Here is a 21864-nt window from a genome sequence, read left to right as displayed (position 1 = left end):
CAGCGAACAGAATTTCTGATTTATCACCATTTGGGGGGACTGAGGTTGGCTTGGACGGCATGTAGAGCTGGGTATCATCTGCATAGAGATGAAAATGAATACCATGTTTTCTAAAAAACGTCCAAGTTTTGGGAGGTAGATGATGAAAAGGAGAGGACCGAGGACAGAACCCTGAGGAACATCCAACCAGACGGGACCCTGGAGAGGGGGGGGTGTCAGTGAACCTTATGGAAGCTCATCTATGGAGGAGGATGGAGGTCCTGTGACAGGCTGCACTGAGATCAAGGAGCATGAGAATAAGTTTACTGATTTATTTAAAAATAATAAACACTTATAAGTTAAAAAAAAGATGATTAATTTTAGATTCCAGTCATTTTAACACCCTTAAAAAGTTTATTTTCTTTTAAAAAAAACATTTATTTATTTATTTGTTTGTTTGTTTGTTCATTCACGGGGACAAACACATTTATGGATTCAAAATAATATGTCAGTTTCCGGTCTGAATCTCCTTCAAACCTTTATTTCTGACGTTTTAACTCTCGTCACTCTCTCGTAAAACAATGACGTAATCTTTTGTCTTGAACAAAGGGTGCGTTCGTTTCCCTGCAGTGCTTTGCTCGGCGGTCAGGTCTGGTCTCTGTGGGCGGGAACTGCTGCGGGGCGAAGTCGGTGTTCCGCAGAATTCTGTCACCGTCAGAAAATGGTGACCTGACCGCGACTTTAGTGAGATTTAAACGTTCATTATAACCGGATTTAATCCGAGTTTAAGCGTTTCAGAGAGACGCTCATCCTACAGTCTGTGCGGGAGTTTCCTTTCTGACGGGGCGCAGGTGTGACCGGAACATCAGCACCTGAGGTTTCCGGTTTCAGCTAAAGTGAGCGCAGCCCTCCTGAAGTACAGACACTGGCGCTAAACAGAGATTTAAAACAACTCACAGAAGGCAGATTTTTATTCTTTTATTTTATTCGTTTTCTTTCGGGCCGGGCGGGGACTCTCCGCACGCTCCCTCCCATTACAAACAATTGTACCCGGGGTGCGTTTGATTCACGAGCCGCTCAGGCCCGGAGGAGAGTAGGCTTCAGTGAAATCCTGCAGGAGGAATCTGGCAGTTTTCTTTTCATTCCATTTATTTAATTTTTTTTTAACTAAATACATATTTACTGATTTGATTTTGTCTCAGATTTTGGACTTTTCAGCTCAGTTTGTTTCAAATGTCTTGAAATATTTATTTAAAATTATAATTATGGCTTCATTTTTTTTTTAGATTCTAAATTCATCCAGTAGTTTTTAGTTTATGTCCCAATTTAGGCTTAATAAGTACCTTCATATGTTTTATGTCTTAATGTGTTGATAAATATTAGGAGAAATCACACTTATGTCATTATTCTGATGTATGTTTAATGTTTCTTATGTCCTTTTTTTACTCTTAAAAATGTACTTACTAGGAATAATTTTATTTATTTATTTTTGTTTCATGAGTTCATAACTAAAGAGGTTACTTAAATCTGATTTTACATTTTAAAAGTTTGTAATTTTACCTCATATTTCAGCCTATGACAGCTGGGATAGGCTCCGGCACCCCCCAATTTTTGTTTATTAATGTTTACTTGTGCTCATTTGTGTTATTTTTGTTTTATATTTTGTTTACGTTTCATTTGTTTGTGTTGATTTTTGTTCAGGAGGACGCGGGCCGCCGCGCTCACTGAATTCTTCGGGCACGGCTTTTTCAGTCACACCGCTGCTTTCTCCCGCTCAGCTTGCGCGTGCCCGCGCTCCGGGGCTCTGGCCCTTTAAGAGACTCGTGTTGTTACAGGAAGTGTGAGGGGTGTTTCCAGCTGATCCGAACAACAGAAGGACCGGAGTCTCCCTCAGCAGTCCGACCAGCTTGCGCGTTTTTCGGCCAGCTCCGCTGAACTCGCCGGTCCCGACCTCCGGCGGCTCCGTAAAGCCGCGGAGAGAGTCTTAGTCCCGCTAAAGCAGAGGAAGAGCCGGGGTGGATCCTCGTCCTGCGCCGCCGTCAGCCGTGAACCGGTGCCGTCGGAAGCTGTTAGCTCGGACTGTCATGATCCCAGCTCGGAGATGGCGTCCTTCCCCGGTTTGTGTAAGGCTGTCGGGCCCGCGGAGGAGGAGAACGGAGAGCTGGACGGGTCCCTGCAGCAGATGCTGAAGGCTATCGCGGACGAGAGGAGCCGCCTGAACAGCCGACAGGAGATCAGCGGCATCGGTGAGTGCCCGCAGGTTTCTGCGCGTTCACATCCGCAAAAGCAGCACCTGAGAGCCCGCAGAGGGAACTCACCTGAGTGCGGGCCTCGCGCCAATGTATCCGTTTATTTTCGCCCCCTGGGGCAGGGCCGGGTCCACCTACTGAGGGGCCCCGGGGGCAGCAGTGTGGTGCTGGGACCCCGTTAAGACCCCAGCACGGTGCTGCCCTGGCTTTCTAACCGGTAACGTTTCTGCGGTCTTTTCCTCAACGTTTGTTGGCTAAAAAGTTTCCAGTGTTGTTTGTAGTGAATTAAAACTCAACCAGAAACTAAAACGAGGTGTGAAAATTTATTTTTCTTTGTGCACTGGACAAAGTCTAAACGTGGTTCATTCAGCTTGATGTTTTTAAAATATGGAAAATAACCATAAATACTGAAACCCTGCAGTTCCTCTGCAGTCCAGCAGGGGCTCCAGCAGTGACACCCCCGTACCCCCCCCCCCCCCGAAAAAAAAAAAAAAAAAAAGAACTGTTGGATTAAATATAAAATAATGATCTGATGGCAGTTTTGATCTTTTAAAGTAAAAATAATGTTTTCTAAATTTAGGCAGTGATATTTGTGATTAATCTTTCCTTCCTCTGAGCTCCACAAAGACCAGAAAAGTGTTTTACAGTTAACTGAATTCATTAACTGTAAATCAGCTCCCAGGGATCCTCCATCCTTGGTTTTTGGGAGTCTGTGTCGGGTTCTCGTCACCCGGTCCTCATCAAGAGCCTCCTTGAAAATAAAAATGAAAGTTTATCATCACCTGCACACAGATGCAGCCGCCGTCGGAGCGCCGCGCTGCCCGTTTCTGCTGCTCGTTTGTTCTGATGGATAAATCAATGAAGCTCTGTTCACAGCCCATGACTTCATCCCAGCAGCTTTACTGTCATCAGTGGGGGCGGGGAGGGGGGGGTAAATGTCAAACACCGGCTGCTCACAGTCTCTGCAGTCGAGGTCTTCTGGCTCTGCTTTACGTCATTAAGGACTGTGCAAAAGTCTCGAGTCACCTCTCATTTCTTTATAATCTGCTGCATGCAAATCCAGCATATGAGGCAAAAACAGAGTTTGTATAATATTGATGAGTTTGACAGTCAGTGTTTGGTGTGACCTCCTTTATCCTGAACCCTCTGAGGAGCTTCCTGTCAGTGCATTCAGCAGTCTGCAGGAACAGTTCTCCAGGCTTCCTGAAGGACATTCAAAGCTCTTCTGTGGATGTTTCTGCCTTTGGTTCAGTCCACTGTCAGGATGACCCCACACTGCTGCGGTGATGCTGAGGTCCGGCTCAGGGGGGGGCAGATCCATGACTGATAGAGTTCACCGGTGTGTTTTTCTAGGGATCATGAAGCTGCTGCCAATCAGAGGCTATCAGGTGGATCACAATCTGATGGTACTTTTCTATGTTCATAATTTCATCAATTATAACCAGATCTCCAGCACCACTGACTGAGCTGCAGCCCAAACCATCACAGAGCCTCCACCGTGGTTTTCAGATGCTGCAGACACTCACTGACCTCTCCTGACCTCCTCCGTACATGCTGACCATGATTATAACCAGAAACCTTCAAATGTGTCTCCATCAAACCTGCTGCCACTGATCTTCGGTCCAGTTCTGTGGCAGACCTCAGGGTTTCTCCCTGTTTCACTTCCTGAAGAAGTTTCCTGACAGCCGCCCTTCTTCTGATGAGGCTTCAGTGAACAGCAGATGATCAGCTGAAGGTCCAGATGATCTCTCAGGTCCTGTCAGGTCTTTGCTGGATTTGTTCCAGTTTCCTAAGGATGTGACTTTCAGATTCTCTTCGTCTGCTGTAGAGATTTTAGGCCGCATACTTCTGTCCTCCACGTGTCCAGTTTCCTCATTTTTAAGGACGTGCTGCTCATCGTGCTGAGATGCCTTCAGCTAACAGCTCTTTGGGAATCACAAATATTATTTTAGGTTTGTCAAACTGTATTTGGCATTTTTATGATTCTTTGCTCGGTTTGACACCTGAAGGATTTCTAGAGAACAGAAAGTCCATCTGTTAGTTTTGTAATTAATACACAAACGTCTCAAATTAGCACATTTTTGAACGGAGTCTGGACTGAGAGGAGGAGGACATGTTTACAGATCTGAGTAAGAGCTTTCAGACCAGATCAACAACCTAAACATCAGAGAGAAGACCAGCCTGTGGATGCAGGTGTCTGACACAGCTGTGGTCGCTTCTGGCTACAAAAAAACAGCCTCACAGCCCCCAAATGCTAAAGTTAAGACTTTAAAACGTGAAGTTAGGAAACCCCTGCGTGGAGTCGTCTCATAGCGCTGCACAGGCCTGGGGGTGCTCGGCTGTGTCGGGCAGCAGGTGCTTCTTCATGCAGACTCTGTCGTGTCCTTGGTTGGTCCTCTGCAGGCGGTGACTCAGGTCTTTACTCTGATCCAAGAGCAACGCCGGATCACCGCTAATGAATTCCTGCTCTGCTCCTTTTATTTTCAGTCTGTGCTTGTTTGAGTTCATGTCTGAGGCGTGATGATGTCGCTCACACGCGGCTGACTGCGGCTCTTATTGAGCACTGATGAAAATGAGGGTTTCGCACAGAAAGCTGTGACGCTGTAAGCTGCTGTTTTTACAGTCGTCCTGAGAAATAAAGCAGGTTGTTCTTACATGTCTGTTTTTGCTGGTTTGCACAGAAACCGTTCAGTGAGTGTTTTTATTTTTTAATTTCAAGCTGACTGCTGAGCAGGAGGCCTCAGGGACTCTCACTAATGCTTACAGTCATCATCAGATAGTCAAGCTGCTCCTCTGCAGGTACTTCACCTGCGACGCTCTTTGTAGGAACTGGATATCACCGGCTGCCTCTCCGGTGAGTCTCTCGTCCACCTCCGTGTTGGGCTGCAGCCGGTGGTCCTTCTGCTCTGCAGCCTCTGAGCTGCGGCTCAGGAACCGCCGATGGAGGAAGTCCGTCTGACCGCCGAACGAGAGACTCTCTGGAGAATCAGCTGAACACTGTTGGGGACCGCCACGATGGTGACCTCACCGGTAGAGCAAACATGAGGCAGGAAGGGGCCGGGTGAGCCGAGTACAGCAACTTTCAAAATAAGAACATGAATGACTGGCCGCTGCTAAATCTGTTGTAGATGTAGTAGATGGTATTCAAAAAAGATTAAAGTGAGTCAGCAGAAACAGCTGGGCAGCCCACACAGGTAAGGTGTGTGTGTGGTGAAACTTTGATGGTTCAGTTTCTCGTCACTGGCTCTGATGCATGATTTATGGAGGACTGAGGAATCGGTGCTGCCACTGCTGGGTTAATGTGCAGCATCAGAACTTTGAGTTGTGACTAATTCCTGCGTCTCCACTAGATCACAGCTGCTGAAAGTTTGATTGAAAATAAGCGACAGAAATCAGGGCGATCAAACCCGCTCGGTGGGTTTTTATTGGTTGGTGCCAGCTCGTGTCATTTGAATACGAGCTTTTATTTAAGAATTTCTGGTTGAACTCTGAACTCTGGCCGCTCTGAGGCAGCCAAACGAGACACAGGCGAACATTACTGATTCAGGTTTAATTACCTCCTAACGCCGCTGCCTGCTATAAATACTCTGACATCAGTGCGCAGCTTTAACGCTCAGCGCTTTGTTGTTCTGCTAACAGAGAAGATCGATCGGCTGCTCAGACCTGCTCTTCGGGAACTGAGGGCAGAGTTACCCTACAGTAAAAATAGCCCATCTGACTGTGACTCACTCTGCCTGACAAATTATTACAAATCCTGCTGAATATTTAATGCGCCGCCGAGCAGAAACCACAGTCTGAGTCCAGGGAGATGCAGTTAGAGTGTGTCTGCGTTACAGTGGGTTTGTATTAGTGCGTCTATATGCACATATGTGTTTGTATCTATATGACTGCAGGACATCACAGCCAGGAGGAGGCGCAGCAGGAGGCCTCCCATCTGTTTACAGTGTACAGTCTGTTTGTGGAGCTGCACCGATGGACCGAGACTGTAAAGGTTTAATGTCCAGAGACGCATTCAAACACTCTGCTGAGTTTCTACCATCTGTTTCTGTTAATGTGGTTAAAATATGTTAAATAACAGTGAAGTAAGCAAATGCAAAAACCTCAGTGCTGCTTTAATTTTGTTGATTGGTTTGTGACTTTAATTCGTTTGAGGCTGTAAACGTCTAGAAGAAAGTTCATGTTTTCGCTCGTTTCCAGCTTCATTCTTCTTTTATTCTCTGACTCCAGCAGAGCAGCTTTGCATGATTCACAGCTCAGCATCATGCTTCTTTATCTTATTCTGAGCTCCACAGATCAGCCAGCTTTCTTCTGAGTGGATGCCCCCATATTTGGATATGCCCTCTCTATGACATCATAGGGAGTCGGGAGTAAAAAACTGTGATTCAATGGAGTGTTTAGAGCAGTGTGCAGCTTTTAGTCCACAGAGGTTACTGTGCAAAAACATTTGAGGAGGACCGGCCAGTGAGTGGTTATCACTGAGTGAAATCAGTCACAAACGGGGTGCTGCACCAACAGCCTCGTGTGATTGCTTTGACTCGTAGCTGGTTGCATGGATAGCACTGATTTGTCTGCACACACACGAAACACTGAGTGGGAGCGAAACCTTAAAGTAAAAGTTGGGCCTCATCGCTGCAACCAACACATTTCAAAAGGCACAACTTTTACACTGGAGGCGAAAAATCGTTCCCGGTTTACTTTACGCTGACACTTTGGCGAGTGTTTACAGACCACTGTGTCTTCCATGCAAACTACAGGCAACTGTGGCAATCTGCTAACAACCAAAGCAATCACAAGGAGGTTTTCAGAGCAGCAATTCATTTCACCCGGCAACAGAAGCAACCACTCCCCAGCCGGTCGGGGAATACAGACTTTTCCAAAGCGACCGGTGGTTATCAGCGGGTCATCGATGGGCCTGTGTGAGTGCAGATGTTTGGGCAGATGTTGGAGTCGCCATTATAGCCTCATTCTCTTTACAACATGCCATTTTTAATATACCAAAATGGTTTTCATCACCAGTGTGTAAACAGACTGTAGCACAACTTAACCTGACACCCCCCCAGGTTGAAGCCCAGGTTAGGCGTGTCTGACACGAGCTGTATGGTACATGCGGCGGCTGCACAACATACGTGACACACAGAACACGTCAGACCGGATGACTGCAGGTCACTCGGAGGTCGCAGTATCTGCATTTTTCCGGACGCTCCTCGGAGCTTCTTTGCTAAAAGCTTTCAGACTTTCAGCCTCGTCGGCTCAGCCGTCACTGAAATTCATTCAGCGCTGGTGCGTGCACTTTGTTCATCCTTTCATTCAGGTCACTGGAGCTTCGACAGCGCATCACAGGATTATATAACTGTCATGAAAAATGCAGCAGGCCTACCATGGCGCTTGATATTTCTACCCACTGCTGGCAGAGAGATTTGGGGTGATTCAGCTCACTTTCCTCAGATGATGACTGATAGTGCGCTGGGCTTCATAGCACAGTTGATGTATTTTTAAAATGGCATACGCAGATATAAATAGAGCCCGACTTATCAATGTCTCAGAGGCTGCTGCAGAGCTGCACCGTACTTCAGTCAGATGTGCAGGATGGCAGGAAGCTTTAACGCCTTTAAATTAGACTCTGAAGCCCAGGTGACAGATCTGCAGTCTACACAGAGCACTCGAGTACTTCGTCTTAACTGCACACCTGGATGGGTTCAAACTAAATGACACATCACATCAGGACCGACTCATCCCTGACTGACGCGTCACACCGAGTCAGGATGCAGACGGGGTCCGAATCACAACTCGTAGAGTCTTCACCTGGACTCACCTGGAGCGTTAACCTGGTTTGTGGTCTTCTCTGGTTCAGACTTCGTCATCCTCACCTTCATCGCAGTGTGAAGCTGTGATTTCAGGTTTTATGCCAGACTAATCAGTCAGACGATCAGAGTTACGATGGCCACCGTGTCAGGTTCAGAGGTCAGAGTCAGAAACTTTCCTTTGTGAACCTGAAAGACACGACTCGAGAGATCGAACACTCGACCTGTGTGACCTGCGTGATGTCATTCAGGAGAGAGGCAGCAGCTGGTGATTCTGTGAAAAGATGTCAGCCGAAGCAGTTTGTTTGTATGAGACGCTGCAGTTTCACTTACACCATCAAACTTTCTAAAAAGGTTTTTCTGCCCTGGAGACCTTTTGAAATTAAAGTTAATTAGAAAATATCTGAAAGTAACCCAGAGGTGTTTCAGGCTGTGATTGGACTGTGGTGATGGGTCACTGCCTGGAGTTTTTGTGGTAGTTCGTCTGTGATTCAAACAACCAACAACACAAAGTGTGGCAACAGTTGAAGCTGTGCCATCACCAAACCTGGAAGAATGTGGTTTGTCCTTCCTGAGGAGCTGCTGCTGTTCCAGTAACAGGAATAACAGGAACTGATGTAACCAGTGAGGGTTAACAGACTGTAGATGAGTGCTGTGAGACGGGGTTTAAAGTAACTGAGTAATTACTCCATATTTCACCTGTAGTTACCTGTAGTTACCTGTAATGTGAGTTTCCTCTGGCTGGCTCAGTGTTCCCTGCTCGGGTTGTGTCGTGTTCACTGACTCACCCCCGTCTCAGGAAAACATCCCTCACGCCAAGTGTGACTGGACGAAGGCCAGAGGTCACTTCCTCTCTGCAGCCTGCGGCCCTGAACTCGGAGGTGTTGAGTTGTGTGAAATGTGAACGGCTTCGCTGCAGCAGCCTGAACATTAAATCACACGCTTCAGTTTCAGCTGTAAACGCACAATAATGACGGCTGACATCAGCAGCACACAGGAAGTCTTTGGTCTTTTTATAGGAGCGCAGAGGTACGCAGGAATCATTCAGACGTCTTCATTAGTTTATTTTATTCTCTTAACTTATGTCTAAAAATAAATATAAATTTCCATCTTTGAGCCCACAAAAAACTCTTTAAATGCTTAAAACCCAACAAGATAACAGGTAACAAAGAGCTTTAAATCTTCTCATGGAAGCAGCAGCAGATATAAAAAATCAGATTAATCAGTCTGTCATCAGAGTAGCTGATTAATCTTTTTTTTGGCTAATCAATCAATCTGCTCACTTAATTTTAAGTCCAGTTATTATCTTATTTTTGGTGCTTTGACCTGATGAAAATGATAATGAGGATAAAAATCACAGGAAATACGCTGGAGCTGCTTAAACGAGCGTTTCAGAGGCGAGTTCGGCCGGCGGGGCTGCGTTCACAGAGTCCGATTTCCCAAACATGTTCACTTTGCTGTGATTAAAATCAGTTAATTGAATAATCTGAGCTCTGATTCGCTGAAACTCTCAAAAATCGGCTTCCATTTGAAGCAACGATGGCGCTGCAGAGGTTGATGGTTCCAACTTTAAGATGAAGTGTTGCACACGTTGGTTTGAGTTGGTTGATATTTGAAGCATCTCTGGTTCACATGGAGACATTTTTGTCCTGTTGGGTTTCTAATGGGAAGCACCACTTTTATTTTCCTTCTCTATCGTCTTACCAGCAGGAAGAGTTCAGTGTTTTCCATTATTTGCAGGTTTATTCGTGCCCGTCTTTCAGTGACTGTGAAGCTTTTTTTTCTCCTTTAAATTGGAGTGTTTGCACAATTAATTTGGTTTCATCTCAAATGAAATTAAAGCCCGAGCAGATCGAAGCAGGCGAGGTTTGTCCTGTCGCTCTGACATCCAGTTAAACATTCATTTAATGTGTGTGTAAATCAATGAAATGCCAACGAGCCGCCGTGAAGGGGAGTTTGGTTCCTCTTGATGCTGAGAAACTCTGATGGACGATGACTGTGTCCTGAACTCTGAGCTGGTTTATAAAGTTTTTAAGGTTTTAATCATGAAACTTCTGCAGGAAGTCAGAAAATAATAAATGCAGAGACGGCGGCTTTTGGACAAATCTGTGCAAAATTAATGATTCAAGAATTACACTTTAAAATGAAATACATGCATCAGAATACAGGTGTGCACATTTTACCACATTTTTACTATGGATACATCAGAAATTTACACAACTATATTTACATTAATCGCCTTTAATTTGATATACAGCAGAAAACAATTCTTGTAAAAATCCAGAAACAGAATAAAAAATTTTTTAAGTTTGCCCCTCAGCAGGATTCCAGAGATGATCCAATCAGAAGAAAGGGGGGGTGGTGACACCATGGCTTTCATTCAGAAAAGCAGCAACTTCCAGCTGCAGTTCCTCTGCTGTCCAGCAGAGGCGCCACAATAACCATGTTTACAGCCTGATACACAAACTGCTTTGGTCTCTGTGGATAATTTCTGCCTTCATAACAGCTGTTTCTATATCTCCCTGTTTAAAGTCTGCATTATTAGGGGCGTGGCCTCTCTGACAGGTGGATGGCCACACAGGTGGTTGTAGCTGCCAGCTGTCTGCTAGGCTCCACCCTGAACTGGACCTCTGGACCATGTTTGTATTGTTGGTGCCTTTTTAATGCAATGATCTGACCAATAATATGGCTGCTGTGACTTCTTGGACGGTCTGTTAGTCCAATGAAGGCGGAGCTCCAGTTTTAGGATTTTATTTGGATGTTATTCGTATACAGTCTGTGGATGCAGCTCGATCTTTTCTGGGTCCAAAAACCAAAATAGTAGCAGCTGAAATGTAAATGTTGCGGCTTCAAACTGTGGAGTCACGATGGCTTCGTTAGTTTGTCGATGCTGATCTCCTCAGAGCGTCCAGCCAATCGCAGACAGGAATAACCCCACAAACATCCAGTCACGCACACGGCTCATGTTTAATTTAAAACACCTTAAACTGTGTGAGGAATCAAAGTTCACCAGTTTTCTTTAATTAAGTCTAAATGAGAAACAGTTTAATGAGCGTGAATCTTAATTGGATCGGTTCAGCCGTCTGACCCCTGACCTCTGCTGTTTCTCAGGTTTATCTGGAAGAGAAGCTCTAGCAGGAAGTTTCATTCCATGCAGTGTCATCCTCTGGCAAATGCCTGGCAACTGTTGCTAAGCAACCAGGCAGGTGCCTCCGGCCTGTAAAAAGGTAGCGAGGACCCCGTGGTGACTGGGGGGGGGTTGATACTGACTGAAACACAGAGCGTCGGCGCGGGATCGATCGGCGTCTTTATCCTCTCACATTCAGCCGTGTTTGATCTTTCAAAATAAAAGTGCACGCAGTAATCCAGCTGCCTGTGAATAATGCATGAGGTGGTTTTATGGGTCATGAAGAAGAAATGAGTGGATCTGAGCAAAAGCTGCAGCTGAATAATGGAATAACAGGCTTTAGAGACGCAGTGTGAACAAAGCTCAGCTCCCCTGAGCTGCTTTCAGACAGCAAACGCTCACACTGAGCGCGCTCAAACGGACAAAGGTGGTTCATGTTTGATGTTTGTGGGACAATTTCAGAGTTCCTCACACGTTGGAGCTCACAGTTAAATCTTTAGATCTTTAACCTGATGTGTGCTGATTTATTGATTTAATCGATTAGGATCATCTGATCGTTTACTGTCCAGGCAGCTGGCTCCGATCTTCGGGATCAGCTGCTGTTTGAAGCTGCAGGTGCTCGTCAGGTGATCAGTGGCTGCAGGTGTAAGCCTCTGATGAGCAGCAGAGCGCTAAATATGATTTCTGTGCTGATTGACGGTGAAGCTGCTGGACTCTGTCCACAGATCGGTGCTGATGTTGGATTCAAAATGACTGAACTGTCACTGATGTGCAAACTTAATGTTGTTGCTGGGAGAAGCTGATTTCCTGTGACTCTGGTGTTGACCTCCTGTTTCCGCGTGTCTCTGCAGGCTGTTTTAAAGACGACCGCATCGTTTTCTGGACCTGGATGTTTTCCACGTACTTCATGGAGAAGTGGGCGCCGCGACAGGACGACATGCTGTTCTACGTCCGCAGGAAGCTCGCCTACGTCAGCGCCGACAACAGCGAGGGCAAGAAGGTGACGGCAAGACACTCGATTTACAGAGTCATCATCACTCGCATGTTTAGAGCGCACCAGCAGAGCCTAAAGGGCCGGGATTTCAAAATAAGAGATTTCAGACGAAGCTAAATCCGGCGGTGAACCATCAGAGATGTTTTATGGATGTGAGGCTGCGTTCGTCTGTCGGTGAATAATGGATGCTTCGGTGGGCTGAGTGTGCAGCAGCGTTAAAATTAACCGAGTTCAGGCACGCTGGGAGTCGCCGAGCGTTCCCGCTGCAGTTGTTGTGTAACGTTGGCGTTCATGTGAGCATCATTCAGCGGGACACTGACCCCGGCCGCTCCCTCACACTGAGGCTTTCTGCTGTAAAACGCACCACGAGAGTCTGCAGAGGCTTTAATGAGAGGCGGTGAAGATGAACCTGATGGTGGTTATCAGAGTTACCCCCCCGCCTCAGACTTTATTGTCTGGCTGTGACCGTCACATCTGATCTGATCTGTCGACAGCAGAGCGGCTTCGCCTGCAGGCGGGCGCTGCTGTGTTCATCCTTACAGGAGCGTCTGTGGCTGTCAGTCAGTGCTGCTGTCTGTCACACTAACAGCACGTCAGCCGACGTAATAACAGCCGAGGAGACGAGCGGCGGCGACAGCAGCCGTCGGTTTCCCGTCAGTCTCAGCTGCTCGTCTTTTTCATTCAGCAGGAAGCTCAGCTCAGACGGCAGTAAGAAAGAAAAGGACGAGAATAAAAAGATTCAATAACGTTCGTTATTAGTTTAGTTTTAATCTTGAATCGTCTGATGAGAGAAAAGCTTCCTGATGTCTCTCTGCAGCTCCTGCAGGTATGCAGTAAGCTGTCAAATACAAACACATAAACATGCACCGCAGATCCAGCAGCTGGTCTGAGGTGTTTGTGCTGAGTTTGGTTTTCTCCTTTAACCTTTAACCTTTAACACGCTGACCGAGGCCTGCAGAGTCTGAGCCTGAGCTCTCGGGTTTTGGAGTTTCTCTGAGCGTCACATTGGGCTGAACTTGCTGGGATGGATGAAAATGTTCTTAATAAAATAATAAAGCAGAACCAGCTGAAAATGAGCAAATCTGAACATGAAGCTGAAACAGGATTTTAGGGCTCAGTTTTAATCCCAGAAAGTAAAATATTCTAAACTGAGATGAATCTGAGATGAACTCTGAGTCATTTTAATCGTTTTGTATCGTTCTTCAAGAGTCATGTGACCTCAGACGAGCTTCGTGTTTCTGCTGAATCAGCCTCAGCTTCTCAGTCTCACTTCCTCAGAGCAGGAGGATCTGACAGCCTCATAAAAACCACACGGTCTGATTCATGATCCTCATTTTTATCATGAAGGTTTGATCAGGACACACACACACACACACACACACACACACACACACACACACACACAGAAACCATGGCAACCGCTCCTACGCTCTACATGGTTTGTGAGTGATATGAAAGCCGGCATGTCGAAAACTCGTTTCTCCATGAAGACCAGCTGACAACGAGAGTCACCGACTGGAGCAAGGAAAGGAGGGAGGGAGGGAGGAGATAGGAAGAAAAGGGGGAAGCGTGAGATGAAGGAATGATGGGAAAAGAGGAGGATATATGGGAGAAGAGAGTGAGGAAGCAAGGTAGGAGAAAAGGAATGGAGATGTTTAAGGGGGTGAGAGGAATAAAGGAAGGCATGATGAAAGGTAAGAGTGAAGGAGGGAGTAAGGGAAGGAAATGAAGGTGACGGTGAAACTTTGAAGGAAGTATAGGAGGAACTATAAGAGGAAGGAAGAAAGAGACATTTGGCAGGAAGTATTATTAATCGTGATGCTGTAATATTAATAAAGTTTTCAGGAGCAGAAACATTGCTGCCCACCTTTGTGTCTCGCAGGCTCAGATGATGCTCAGATCAGTGATTCGTCCATAATTCAAGCATCCTGTTTCTGATTGGTTCAGAGGAGCTGTCACACAGGTGGTGTTGATGGAGGCCCATTGCTGTGTTTCAGGTGGAGGTCGAGGTCTACAGGAGGGACTCCAAGAAGCTTCCGGGCCTCGGCGACCCCGACATCGACTGGGAGGAGAGCGTCTACCTGAACCTCATCCTGCAGAAGGTAAAGATCAATACAGTGTCGTTTTTAGTTTGAAACAGGTTTTAGATGTGTTTAGACTTGGCTTTAAACTGACCTGAAATCTGCGTCCTCTTCCAGTTGGACTACGTGGTGACGTGCGCTGTCTGCACACGCTCAGATGCAGGAGATATCCACATCCACAAGAAGAAATGTCAGGTAGGCGCCCTGCAGCCGCTCGAGCCCACGAAGCTGCCGACCTTCACTCGTCCCGTCTGTGATTTCTTTCTTTATTTTTCTCCTTGCAGGAAGTGTTTGCGTCTCCCAGTAAACACGCCATGGACAGCAAAGGGGAGGAGTCCAAGATGAGCTACCCAAACATCTTCTTCATGATCGACAACTTTGAGGAGGTATAAAGATCGTTTGACCTCTGGATCGTGCAGAGCTTCTCTGAGTGCCAGAATAAAAATCAGAGCTGGAAATGAGCCTCATGTGCTGTAAATACTGAGGGGGGGGAGCTGAAGCTGCCAGTGGGATGAAGTGTGACCAAAGCCTCTCAGTCCATTTAAAAACTGCACAAACACCTCGTTTTGCAGGTCGACTGGAGGGAAAAACACCACGATTCTCTCCAGGGCCGAAAATCAATGATCTCAGAGGAGCGCTGCTCACTGCAGCCAGAGAAACGAGTCGATGGCAGCCGCAGCAGCCAAAACTCACTCTGCGCCTCTGCTGCCTCACAAGCACAGAAAGACGATTTACTTACAGGTGAAGTCATGTGAGCTTTTGTTTGCGCAGGTGTTCAGCGACATGACGGTGGGCGAGGGGGAGATGGTGTGCGTGGAGCTGGTGGCGAGCGACAAGAGCAACACCTTCCAGGGCGTCATTTTCCAGGGCTCGATCCGCTACGAGGCGCTCAAGAAGGTCTACGACAACCGGGTGAGAAACCGCAGAGACCAGGAACACCTGCTGCACTAACAGCATGACACAGCAGTATTAGTGTCCTCGTTTAGCTCGTTAGCACGCTCATATTTGTAAGCACCAAGTCCAGCTGTGGCTGATGGGAACTGAGGACAGAGCTGCAGACCTGAGACCTGAAGACTAAAGATCTGATAGGCATTAAAGAAAAAGCTGATGAGACTCATTTTGGGACGAGCCATGGAGACTTGGCTCTCCAGATGCGACAGATCGATGGATTGTTGGCAGGTTGTTGATGTGCGTGTTGTGTTGCAGGTGAGCGTCGCTGCTAAGATGGCCCAGAGGATGTCGTTCGGCTTCTACAAGTACAACAACATGGAGTTTGTGAGGATGAAGGGGCCGCAGGGCAAAGGTCACGCCGAGATGGCAGTCAGCAGGGTGCCGACCGGCAACACCTCCCCCTGTGGCACCGAGGAGGACCAGGTGTCGCCCATGCACGAGAGGGTGAGGAAAACTTGTCGTTTAAATATTTGTCCCGGACATTTTTAATAATTTTCCTCATTTCAGGAGCTCAAATGGACACATGATAAACTTTTAATACTTTTTTAGAGAAAGTTGCCGTTTTTTGTCTTGAAGCTACAGGAAGCAAAGAATGGATTTCCTCCTCCGTCTTACTTTGGTTTCTTCTTCAGAAGGTGAAACCAGGTTCAGACCACAGGTTTTCCTTTATCGTGGAAAGGATCCTGTAATCATCCACCACTGCAGAGCATTTCCCTTCAGAAACGCCTTCTTCTTTCTGCCGTTCTGCTACAGGTTGATTTTAGTCTCCTCTGTCTAAAGAATGGCCTTTCAGCCTTTTTTAAACAGGATTTTACTAAAGTCAGCTAAAATCTGCCCTTTTGTTCCTGAGGCTGATAAATGGTTTGAACCTTGTGCTGAACCTTCTGTTTGCTCTTTGACCTGGATGATAGACCAACTTCCTGCAGTGGTCTGCACTTGTTGTGATAAAGGGGATAAGGGTCGTTTTATCAACCACCGCTGCCCCCCCCCCCTTTTTTTAAATGTAATTATATGATGATGATGGAGAAAAATGAACAGCTTTTGACTGAACTGTGCAGCCACATTTGAGTGCATAAAAATGAGTTTCACTCCTCAGTGGTTAATTCAAATTTTAGTTTAACCCCTCGAATAAAAAAACTGGTCACAGAACTGTAGCTGGAGTATGTGTTGGTACGCAGGTAAAAGTAATGTCCAGGTGAGTGTCGGGGAATGAAAACCTGCTCGGCTCAGACGGGCTGAAGGCCGGACGAACTCTGATGTGCTTTCACTTCTGCGTCTGAGATCGCTGAGAAGTAGAACAGAAAACCCCAAAACTCAGGAAGCGAGCCGAGCGAGCGGCACGAAGCTCCGCTCAGACACACGAAATCAGGTCGAGATCAATAATACACGCAGCTGGACTCGACTATGCATCATTTAACAGTCGTGTGTCTCAGACGTCTGCTCAAACGAGCTCAGCATGAAATGATTCTTTGATTACTGATCTGAACAATAATTAAAAAAAAGCTTCACATGAACCAAAAAACAAAAGCATCTGATGGTGTTTATTGAAACGAGGACAGGAGAGCTGCTGGGTGGATAAACTTGCTCGGCTTAAATGGAGCACGCTGAGATGATCAGGACGTGAAATGTAGAGTGAAGAGTCTCAGCTGATTTCCAGATAAACTTCCTCCTCATTTCCAAAAATCTGCTGCTGGTTAGTCCTGAATTTTAGGATATTTACACGCGTTATTGCTAATTATTTATAGCTCAAATTGGTATGTGTCTCTATAAGTCAGTTTATTCATATAGCACATTTAACACAACAGTTGACCGAAGTGCTGTACATAAATTTAGGGTATGTCAGTCTGACAAGAGGAAAGAGGGTTCTCCTTTCCCCAATCTCCTCATGGTGAAAATTTGATCAGTCAATAGCGTTGAGAGACCAGCTGACCAGATCCATAATTTTAACTTCCAGTGGAGAGAAGCTCTAAAGCAGCGGAGCAGGGTAAAAAGGAAGGGCTAAAAACACTGGATATCATCCAGCAGCAGCACAGCACTGTAGAATCACCACATTAAACTGCTCCACTATCGACACACCATCTCATCACCTTTGGAGCTCTTGTGCCATTATTAAAATGAAACCGTTAACTATAATTCATAATGCTGCCACTGAAAACTCCAGATTTCTGCTCTTACAGTCCTGCAGGGCTCAGAGTTTGGCCACATGTTTCTGCTGCTGATGTCATCCTGTATGAATCGACCTCCTCCTGATGCGTTCATTAGAGCCTCAGTCTAAAAACCAGACATCAGTCTGTGAGGCTTTCAAACGTCTGTCGAGAGGTCTGTTTTCTCGTCTGTGACATCCAGACTCATTTTGTTCATTTGAAGGTTTGCATTTGACAAGATTTCAGAGCTTCTGTGTCCCTGCTCTGATCCGTAGCCTTATGCTTACCCTACATTAGCAATTTGATTTGATTGCAGATTAAAACTGAGCAGCTCATCAGAAACTAAACTTAAAGCGTCTTTTTTTTTTCTCCTCATCTTGTTCTCATTTTGCTCCTCTAAGAGGTCTCAGTGAGAGTTCAAATTTACTTCCTGTTTAAATCTAACCTGCTGTCCTCCCTCAGGTGACGTCGTTCAGCACGCCTCCAACCCCGGAGAAGAACCGGCCCTCTTTCTTCTCTCCGTCTCTGAGGCGTAAGGTGCCCCGAAACCGGATCGCCGAGATGAAGAAGTCTCACTCTGCCAACGACAGCGAGGAGTTCTTCAGGGAGGAGGAAGACGAAGGTAAAGGAAGCCGGTCAGAACGCCAATTCGGCCGCATTCATTTCATTTCTGAAGCACTCTGCACACACGTCAATAAAGTTTGACTGAATTAATTTGGTTTATTAATGGAGGACGAGTTCCCACAAACTGGCAACCCGGAGGTCACAAAACGCACCTGTAAAGCTTCGATATTCAGCATCTAAAATATGAAACATAACCTCCAAGGTAATAGCTTAAAGTAGAATATGTCAAATAAAATGTGATGAAATGGCTCAATAAGTAAAAATAATGAAACCAGCAGGTATGGAAGCTCGGAGTGTTTGGGTCCATGCTGGTGTCTATGGAAGCCTGAGGCTGCCAACATTAACCGGGATCCGTTCGACTTATTTAAAGTTTCTCGGACTCTAGACGAGCTGCAGTGGCTCCACGGTGGTTCACACGTTCGATCCCAGGAGGAGAGGCAAATCTCGTTGGGGTGGCATCAGGAGGTGCATCTGGTGTTTAAAACAAACAAACTGGCAAATCAATCAATTAAATTATTTTTTTTTAGGGAAAATGAAGTCGAGTTTGCTGACGCTGCAGCTCTGGTTCAAATTTAAGGGTAAAATCACTGCTGTAAATAAACGAGTGCAGCAGTTTCCAGTTCAGCTGGTTTCTATCCATGTGGGAATCTGGGAAAATTTCCCCTCAGTACAGGCCCGAGGTCATCAGCAGCACGTGAAAGGTTAGAGGTCAGCGTGGGGTCAGTTCAACAAACACCTGTAAGGAACCCACCTGTGAAACCCTCAGTGGGTGAAACAGTCTTTTAATCTTTATTTTTCCCTGTTTAACACTTAAAAGAAGTGTTTAGTAAATAAAGTTTTTTTTTTTAATGTTTTTGTGTGTTTTCAGATCTTCACACCACCACAAACCTGCGCTCGCGCTCGCTCTCGGGCACCGGGCGCTCGCTGGTCGGCTCGTGGCTCAAACTGAACCGAGCGGAGGATTACTTCCTGCTCTACTCACACCTGACCTACGTCACCCTGCCGCTGCACCGCATCACTACAGGTCAGAGGTCACACACGCATGCACACACTCTGCACTGTAGAGCCATACTGCCCTCTGCAGCAGACCACAGGAACTACAGAGAAGAAAGAAATTAAATAATTTATGTGATTATTTTATCTCAAAAATAATCAGTATTACAAAGAATAAAAACAGCCTTTGGATAATCTGAAGAATCAAGTATTTACAGTCTGGAGAGTTTCTGTCTGCACCACCGAACAATGTGATCGCTGACATTTTAATCTGTTTTAGTCAGTTTCACCATTGAAATGACCTGAAAATCAGAGCGATTTATGCAGAAAAAACAGATGCATGCTTTTAAAGCGTTCAACAAATATTTATCGGTCAAACTTTATTAGCAATGAACCTTCAAAAAAACTGTAAATCAAAGTGGAAAGTGAGCGATTTGGAGACAGATGATTAAACAAGGAGGAACAAACAGGACAGAAAAGGAAGAGCAGGAAGGACTTCAGTTTGGTTTCCTTTTTTTCAGGGAAAATTCAATCGCGAAAGCTGAGGGCAAAGGTCGTGCAGGATTCCTCGGATCAGAGGCAACTGAAAGTTTGGCTCAGACACACTTTGTTGGGTCTGACAATAAAATCCTAGTTGCACAAGACAAATGAATCTGAGCATCTAAATTCATCTCGAGGCGACTGTGTGTTGTGATTTGGTGCTAAATAATGAAATGAAACTGAATCCTAAACTTCGGGGCTTTTGCCCGGGGGGAGGGGCTTACAGAGGGCTTCAATTCTGCGTCAGGCCTGCGCCTGACAACACATCAATGAAACCTGCAACCGCTGTGATTGGTCTGTTCAGTGACAGCATTTCCTTCTATGCAGTTGTGGCCCCTCCTTCTTTTGCAGCCATTTTTCAAATCTTTGAAACACCTCTGCTAGCTGGTGTTTTGGCTTGCAGAAACAGCAGGGACGCACGCACAGGTAGAAATGTTGGTGATGGAGTCAGCGGCGGCTCAGCGCAGTGAATAAAGCGTTTAGAGATCAGGGAGGAGCATGTGCGCACGTTAACACACTAAAGACTCAACCTCTCGACCTGTTTCAGAAGAGTTAAAATGGGATTTATTAGTGAGCTCCTGCAGTGCCTTCATGCACCACCAGGGGTCATCACTGAGATGGACCGTGTGTGTGCGTGTGTGTGCGTGCTGTTATTGTGTGTTTTCGTGTTTCAGACATACTGGAGGTGAGGCAGAAGCCCATCCTGATGACATAGCAGAGCCGGACTCAGAGCATCACTACGAAGTGCCTCCTGCATCAGGCCGCCGAGACAACAGCAGCGCCCCCCGGTGTCCCGAGACCCGCAACCAAACCACCGCTTCGCCCGGAGACGCAGACGCGCCGTCAGAGGGACGACGAACAAACCAGCCATCCGAGAAGTGCCTCCGAATCTTTCAGTTCCTGCGACCATCTCCACGGAAACGGGGCCTGGCGTCAGGATCACGTGACCTCTGCGTGACGTGACCGGGAACGAGAGCGAAGCGACGAATGTTTTTCTTTGTAAATATCTGCTGCTTTACTCACTGAGACGCCTTGACTCAAGGTCGAGCTTTGAAAGACCGCCTCTGCTTCCTGTTGGGCTCGCCGCCGACCTCGTGGAGTTTTACCGTCCCTGATACCCGCCGCGTCACACCCGGCGAAATGGATTCTGGGTCAGTGTTTGTGCGTGAGAGGAAACGGCGGGGTCAAATCCACCTGATTCATACAGGAAGTGGTCACTTCAGAATAAAATACTAACCTGTCAGATTACAGAATATTTTCATGCGTCCAAGTTTCCAGATTAAATTAAACATCTCATCACCTTTGGATACAGGATTAGAGCTGAGATTAACGACAAAAATGAGAAAAGAATTGTAATTTTATAAGAAACATTTTCATGATTCTTTCCCCACAGTTACGTAGATAAAACATGAAATAATCTAATTTATTGTTACTTTTGAGATTTACAAGAAAAGTGTGACTAAAATATTTTCACGTTTTTATTTTCATAACTGGATGTTTTAGTAATTTTTTTTTCTTAATTATGAACCATTAATTTCATCATCAGATTAAATTTCTCTCAAAATGACATCAGTCCTAATGTGAAGACACTAAAACCTAAATCTCTATTTAAATGTACACATACTGCCTTTGTATGGGAGGATTTTCAAAATAAATGTCTTTAAGCCTAAATACAGAAAAAAAAATATTCTGATGCTGGAAACTTATTATGGATATAATTAATTTTATGAGGAGCAATAAATGTACTGATAAATCTAAATTTTTTCCCTCAATTCAGTAACTTTCCAGGACGTCCAGCTGACAAATTAAAATCTTGAGTTTATTAAAGTAATTTTGAGAAATTTTTTTTTTTTTTTTTACTTTAAAGTCCTAATTTAAGTTTTAATAACCAAAACTTACCAATATTCCCTTAAAAAAAATTTTTAACTGCTCTGGTGAATAAAAAAACATTTAAATTTTGAGTATAAAAACATTCAATTTTCTGAGAAAATGTGAAAATAGTTATCTTTAGTTCTTAAATTCAGATGTCAGCGTTGCGATATGAGAGAAACCGTTTAAACAAATATTATTCATAATGTTGCCATTTGAGAATAAACTCATTAAGCTGATAAAATTCAATAAAAAAACTTCTTGTAGTTTAGGAATTGTCACCTAAAATAATTTCAGTGTAAATATTTGGCTAAAATTTTAAATGTAATTTTTTTCTTTAAGTCTAAAAATGTTATCTTAAAATAAATGATACTTAAAGAATTGTTCATTATAAAATCTGAGCATAAAGTTAATAAATTCAGATTTAGTTTATTTGACCGTCCTCCCGCCGTCTCCTCTTGTTTTCGTCTTTCTTATAAAGTTTGTGTGTGTGATGAAACTCTGCAGTCGAC

At 45.3% G+C, this 21864-nt stretch overlaps 1 protein-coding gene across 1 annotated transcript; it reads left to right on the top strand.

Moving 5' to 3' along the window:
- Window positions 1-2080: 2080 nt before the first annotated feature.
- Window positions 2081-20319, top strand: kiaa0930. The gene is made up of 10 exons (XM_030720596.1): window positions 2081-2225; window positions 12008-12156; window positions 14148-14252; window positions 14349-14426; window positions 14516-14617; window positions 15003-15143; window positions 15438-15626; window positions 17789-17948; window positions 18819-18974; window positions 20158-20319. Exons 1-10 carry the CDS (start codon window positions 2081-2083, stop codon window positions 20196-20198), a joined length of 1266 nt encoding a protein of 421 aa, XP_030576456.1. The 3' UTR covers window positions 20199-20319.
- The last annotated feature ends 1545 nt before the right edge of the window (window positions 20320-21864 follow it).

This window comes from Archocentrus centrarchus, chromosome 23, assembly GCF_007364275.1.
Source record: "Archocentrus centrarchus isolate MPI-CPG fArcCen1 chromosome 23, fArcCen1, whole genome shotgun sequence".
In the NCBI taxonomy this organism is placed as follows: Eukaryota; Metazoa; Chordata; class Actinopteri; order Cichliformes; family Cichlidae; genus Archocentrus; species Archocentrus centrarchus.
The sequence above is the reverse complement of the archived record's forward strand: the minus strand, read 5'-3'. Positions and strand labels throughout refer to the sequence as shown.